General features: G+C 52.3%; 1 protein-coding gene across 1 annotated transcript; it reads left to right on the forward strand.

The window, feature by feature from the left end:
* Nucleotides 1-2,554: 2,554 nt before the first annotated feature.
* On the forward strand, nucleotides 2,555-6,303 carry Rax (retina and anterior neural fold homeobox). The gene is made up of 3 exons (XM_028774162.1): nucleotides 2,555-2,843; nucleotides 3,097-3,350; nucleotides 5,818-6,303. The coding sequence occupies exons 1-3, from the start codon at nucleotides 2,555-2,557 to the stop codon at nucleotides 6,301-6,303; spliced, it is 1,029 nt and encodes a 342-aa protein (XP_028629995.1).
* The last annotated feature ends 333 nt before the right edge of the window (nucleotides 6,304-6,636 follow it).

Genomic DNA, 6,636 nt, shown 5'->3' on the forward strand with positions numbered 1-6,636 from the left:
CCACTTTTGCTATAGCAGAGCTGATTATGAACTAGCTTAACTGCTGGAAAACAAGGCTCCAGCTAGGAGAATTAGGGACATGTTTGTCCATTCATTTTCTCTAATCGAGTTCTTGGGAAATACACATGTAGATTAGCTCCTAACAATGGCCCCCAGCTGACTGCTTGGAGTACCCTCCACTGTGCCCACAATGGTCCTGACTGGCTCTTTATGTTCCACACAAAGGCAGGCCCCAGCCCTCAGGCCTCATCAGGGCTGTTGAAGTCCTTCCCTTCCCGATTTTCTCCTGAGACTCCAATAAACAGTAAATAAAAGCTCACCTCACCTGGAGCTACGGATAGAGCCGGGCAGTTCCACCCCTCGAGAGCTTGTGGGCTGTTTAAGGGATGCTGACACTTTGTTCTGCTTCCACTGCAGAGACAGACTTACCATGGGAGGAGGTTTACAGAAAATGCATTCTGTCCAAAGGGAAATATCAAATACCCATGAATTATTCTGGCAGCCTCTACCTCAGCACCTCAGACCCTTTGGGGTGCCACTAGGCCATTTGCAGGATCCTCAGCTTCAGGGGCCTCCCCCAAGGCTCCAGTCCCACAGGACTGGCTGCTCAAAGGCCATTGGGATCTCATTTCTTCCTGAGCTAACGGTTTCCCCCTCAGCCTCAGAGATGCAGGATTCAGGGGCTCTGGCAAGGGATCAAAGATGGGCTGCAAGCCAGGAGACACTTTGATTCACTTAAAAACGTCACGCTGCAATAATAACCCCAAAGCTCGATGCAGCCTGAGACTACGGGATGAGGAGTTCTAGTCCAGCCTCTCTCTCTGTTGGATGAGCCTCATTTCCTCTTCCGGAAAGACCTGCCCTGCTCACTCATGGAATGTCTAGCATCCCATGGCAGGAAAAACGTACAGGGTTTGAAAACTCTAAAGTGTTATTTATTTTCATTAAATTAGCTTATCTTTGTATTGCAATTTCTTTTAACAGGTGCTGGGGATTGAACATTTCTAGGCAAATGCTCCACCCTGAATGACATCTTCAACCCTAACAGGTCTTTCTCAAACTTCCTGAGCTGAGCCAGACTTCAGTTTCAACCCACTGTCAACTAATCATTCATTGTATATTCATTTGTCATTCCTCACGGCCTGACAAATAAACTCCTGAAAGCCACTAACGCCGGTTCTGTGTGAATTGTGTGACCTCGTTCAGGATAGTGTTGGCTCTGAAGAAGGAACAAAAAAAGTAATGAGAAAGAAGTCTGTCTTGGTGGAGATCTGAGAAAGGCGGAATTGTGGAACGCGAGACCCCAGCTCCTCAGGGACGTCTGCAGTAGCCTTTTCAGACTAACCCTTCAGCGAAGCTGGGCATCTAACCCTCGGCTCTGAGGCGTGCAGTGCTCACAGTTGCTAACAGCGATGAGGCTGCTACGAATCTTCTTTCTGCTGAGCCTTTGAGTCACTCTGGGTCAAGCAAGCCTCAAGGGGCCCCCAAGGGGGAAGGGACTCAAGCGGATTAGGGTGCTAACTCTCAGGGATGCACTAGTACCTTCTCCCCAGGAGAATGTCCCTACCCATCAGTTTTGGGTCGTCTTCCTGGCTTATGGAAGTGGGAAAAGAGCAGTGTTGTTTATCACTGTGATTCAGTGAAGGATCCTGGCCCGTCAAGATAGCCCAGGAAAGGAAATTTTGCGTGTCTTCTGCGAGTCCTGGGAACTGTCATATTTGAGGTCATGGGTTCTGCGGGCACAAACTGTGCCATCACCACTTCTGAGGGTACAGAGAGAAGTAAAAACAGACACAGACAAAGGAAGCCTTAAGTCTAGGAAGGCAAAGCACAGAAGCATAGGTGTAGAAATGAGGGGAAGACTGAGGGGGAAGATTAAGGGAAGATTCAAACAGGAAGGCCTGTGAACTAACTTCATCGCCCAGGGATAGCCGAAAAGCCTGCAGCTGATCTTGGAGCTTCCAAGTGCGGGAAGATGGTCCCGAGCTTTGGGAGGAGGTAGGCAAGAGAGGGGCAGGTGAATACAGAAAGGGGGAGAAGTGAACCCTGGAAAGTCTGGTCCAGGGAGGCTCCTATCGGGGTGGAATGGTGCCTCCTCCTGTCAAACTTCCCACTCCTGGTACCCGGAAAATATTTGTGGAGTTGAAATGGATCAAGATGGTAGATGAAGGGAATTCAGGGAGCAGGCCTGGGTGACACGCCCAGGACCCTAGTCAGATCAGAGAAAAGACCCGCCCTTTGTAAAGGGAGGGACAGAGGGAAAGGGCTGGGTCTGGAGAGAGGGAGGAGTCCCGGACTAGAGCGCTGCAGGCCTCTTGCACCAACGCTCCAGTTACCCCGAGGCCAAACTTCCAGCTGCAGCGACAATCTAGTTGACTGCTGGCCCAGCGCTCGCCCACCTCCCGAGCGGTTGCCTAAGCTGGTTGCCCGCCGAGTTGAGCTTTGGTCGGACCCATCCTGTTGCTCACGTTCTAGAAGTGCACATTTGAGGGCTGGGCTGGGGAAGAGGAACGGGCATCGAACTCCAGTTTGTAAAGTGCGCTCCTGTCTCCCCATGCACCTGCCGGGCTGCGCGCCAGCCATGGCCGACGGGAGCTTCTCGCTCGCTGGCCACCTGCTCCGCAGCCCGGGCGGGAGCACGTCGCGTTTGCATAGCATCGAAGCCATTCTGGGCTTTACCAAGGAAGATGGAATCCTAGACACCTTTCCTACAGAGAGGAGCTCCAGGGGCTCGAAAGAGCGCGATCCCAGACTGGGAGCCCGGCCCGCCTGCCCCAAGGCGCCAGCCGGAGGCTCGGAGTCATCGCCACCAGCAGCCCCGGGGCTCGTTCCAGAGTACGAAGGTAAGTACGCAGCAAGGCTGCAAAGTCTTTGGGGTGCTCTGTGAGACAGGAGCTCCTTCTTCTTTACCTTTAGGTCAGCGTGTTTGGGGTCTGCCCAACTTGAGGTTAGAGAAATCTTAGGGACTCCACGTAGGGTCCCCATCGTGGACCTCCTCAAATCAGTTCAGGCGCCACTGGGTCGCCTAGAGCCGTAGAGAGGCGGCTTCGCCTCCGTGATGAGTGTCACTGACCGCTTGGGGCTTCGCTGCCCTAGCTACTCGCCCCTGCTACCCCAAGGAGCAAGGAGAGGCACGGCCGAGCCCAGGACTCCCGGTTGGGCCAGCAGCAGGCGATTCGAAGCTGTCGGAGGAGGAACCTCCCAAGAAGAAGCACAGACGCAACCGCACGACCTTCACCACTTATCAACTGCACGAGTTGGAGCGCGCCTTCGAGAAGTCCCACTACCCCGACGTGTACAGCCGCGAAGAGCTGGCAGGCAAGGTTAACCTACCCGAGGTTCGGGTCCAGGTAAGCTCTTGGATTGACGGACAGGAACCGGGGATGGGGGGAGGGGAGGCGGAGGACTGAGCAGCAATTATTTTAGTGCATTGCTTCCATGGTTCCGCAGCGCTAGCCCAGAGCCCAGGAGTGTCTTCGACAATTTCCCCCATGAACTACCCTTTGAACGGTCTTGTTCAGTAAGATGTCTCCTATGGGGGAGGGGGCTCCGGACTTTAAACGAAAAGGACTTGGAAATCGCTTGGGAGATGAAGAGGTTGACAGTTCATTAGATGCAGTCGAAAAGGAGTTGCGGGGGTGGGGGGTGGGGTGTTGAACGCAAAGAGAATCGAAAAACGTGAAAATAGCGGAGTGCAAGGGAGGGGGAGTATTACTGGACTGAGGCCCTAGCTGCCACCAGTGTCACCAACTGCGCACGTTGTTCAAAACGAAAACTCTCCTCCCCTGTAAGCAGCCAGTTAAAACTTTAGATGGAGTCAAGAAACTGAGTTTTTCTTCCTTTTACACGGGCCTTTCCTTTTTATCGTGAGGGAGTTTTCGCTTTAATTAAAGCTGAATTTCTTTAATCCCCAATCATTAAAATATTTGCTAGTCATCTGTGAAAAATCTGGGAGGGCTTCCAAACTGAGAGAGTTTACAGGGGCCTGAGAGGGAGGCAGCGAGAACGAATTCACTGCATCTGAGAGCGGAACTAACCCGTAGTTGGGGGCATTCTTTAGTTGGATTTCCAGGCAGTAGAGAAACTGAGGCTTTGGGCATTTATATAGCTGTGTCTTTAGAGTAAAGGAAGACATGCTATAGGAGGCAGACCTCCCCAGTGTGGTTTGGAATTAACTACCAAATAAATCGAGTTTCTCCTCGTTCTGGACTGTAAATCTATGGATTTCATTGAAAGTTGGAAATTTCAGCACGTGCTGTCCAGGGACAGGAACGGGAAGAAACTGTAGAGGAAGACAGAGAAAAAGCTGTGTGCTCGCTTCCCGGTATCCTACAGACCGCGGCAGCAGGCACGGTTTCGCATCAAGTTCGCCTGTCCCTCTTGCTCTTGTCCACTAACTTAGGAGAATCCTGAGAGCAGGGTTTGTAGCTTTCCTGTGACTGTTACATAGCTTCTTTCCCACATAAGTAGATCATCAGATGGTGTGATGGGGACCAGGAGGGTCTCCTACAAGATTAAGGACAGCAGGAGGAAAGGTAGCCAGCTCTCCCCATCTTCAGCCATGTAACCCTAAAAACTGGATCCAGAGCTGGAGAATCTCTCTTTCTCTCCACTCTCAGCAAATTTCTAATATTCCCTGGTGGCTGGTGCCTTGTGTGGAGACATTTATATTTTGGGTTTTTTTTTCTTCCTAAGTCAAGGGCCACACATACTTGGCCCTCCTCCACTCCGGTACTGGATTCTCACCTCCCCAGCTCTTCTATTTATATCAAACCCACGTTTCCCATTGGTCCATGCAGCATTTCCTTCATAAATACAACCCCGAGGATACCACTTTGCCCTAAAATTCTTTCAGAGTCTCCACTAAAAGAAACCGAATCTGTTTTGGAGGTGAGTGGGACTGGACAGTAAAGCATCTGTACTCACGCTTTTATTAAATTAGTAGTAGTAAAGGCTCATGTGCAAGAAACCATAATGTCCTGTGGAGGAGGAACTTTTCCCTGTGTGGGAAAAAAAGAAAGAAAGAAAAGCAAGTCCCTTATATACAACAATGAGCCAACATACGAGGGGAAAGGGCAAAAGTCTATACTATAAAAATAGACATAATAATCCACTTGAGCAATTGTAATCTCAGAAAGTAATTTATAGGAACCTCAGAAATACTAAACAGGTACCAATTAAATAAAGTCGAGAAATTATCAGAGAATCGACACACGAGGCCAAAGAAACCTGCTGGATACAGCAGCATTTTAACTTGTGAGCGGCCGGTACGTAGTGTACCAGGGTTTATAATAATAGAGAAAAGGGGGCAGATAAAACAGAGTAGCGGAAGCAGCAACTGAGAGAGAGCTACACCACACAGAGCTGAAGCAAGATCCCAAACTTAAGTGTCGAGAGGGGCCGCCAACCAAAGGGTCCTGGAAACCTGCCTTTAGCATCCTGCGGTCTAGCCGCAGAGCTAAATTCGCTGTTCTCTTTCCCTTGAGGGTCTTCTCCTGTTAAGGGTTAAAACAGATACCACCACAACCCAGAATAAAAGATACAGGACAACGGGGATGCTTTGGAGGAGTAGGGTGTGATAAAGAAAGACCTGGGAGCCAGAGAGGATAGCGACAAAAAGGAGAGTATTTTTAAAAGAAAGGGTTGGAGAAAACCGGGGAAAGACTTAGGGAGTAAAGGACCGTCTGAGCCCTTCTAGCAGTCCCGGGGTTATTAGTCAGGTGGAGAGGGAGGGTAAGGCTAACTCGCCTGCCCTGGGTGGGGACTTCCCTCCACCCTTCCCCTTAGCCTGAAGGCGTCTGCGACTTCTTTTGGCAGGTGTGGTTCCAGAACCGAAGGGCTAAGTGGAGGCGTCAGGAAAAACTGGAAGTGTCGTCCATGAAGCTGCAGGACTCGCCTCTCCTCTCCTTCAGCCGCTCCCCGCCTTCCACGGCTCTGGCTCCCCTGGGGACCGGTCCGGGCAGCAGTAGCGGACCTCCGGGGAGCGCCCTACCGCTGGAGCCGTGGCTCGGGCCACCGCTGCCTGGCGGAGGAGCTACGGCGCTGCAGAGCCTGCCAGGTTTCGGGCCACCGGGACAGGGTCTCCCGACCAGCTACACGCCGCCACCGCCCTTCCTGAACTCCGCGCCCCTGGGTCCAGGTCTGCAGCAGCTCGGGCCACCGCCAGCGTACCCGTGCGCGCCTGCATTCGGAGACAAGTTCTCGCTGGAGGAGGCGTACCCGCGCAACAGCAGCATCGCTGCGCTGCGCCTGAAGGCCAAAGAGCACATCCAGGCCATTGGAAAGCCTTGGCAAGCCCTCTAGAGGCGCTGCGGAGTTGCTGCGAGCCCAGCGTGCACCCAGCCTGGTTGGCTGCACTTTCTTTGCTAGCCCTGCTGCAACCCAGCGGCCAGCCTTGGGCGGGACACTCGCGCCTACTCCCGATTCTTCGAGAAAAGGAAGGCCGAACTTGAGGCCAGCGGAACTTTAGCCTTGCTGCCAGACGGATGAGCTGCGGGTCCCGCTGGCCACACCGCTTCTAGCTGCTCCCATAAGCATCAGCGCCTACCACCCGGAGGGACCAAGGATCTTGACCTAGGATATTCCCAACGGAAAGAATGGGGAGTGAGAAAAATAGAGTTGAAGAAACTGTTTGTA

This window comes from Grammomys surdaster, unplaced genomic scaffold (assembly GCF_004785775.1).
Source record: "Grammomys surdaster isolate TR1022 unplaced genomic scaffold, NIH_TR_1.0 239, whole genome shotgun sequence".
In the NCBI taxonomy this organism is placed as follows: Eukaryota; Metazoa; Chordata; class Mammalia; order Rodentia; family Muridae; genus Grammomys; species Grammomys surdaster.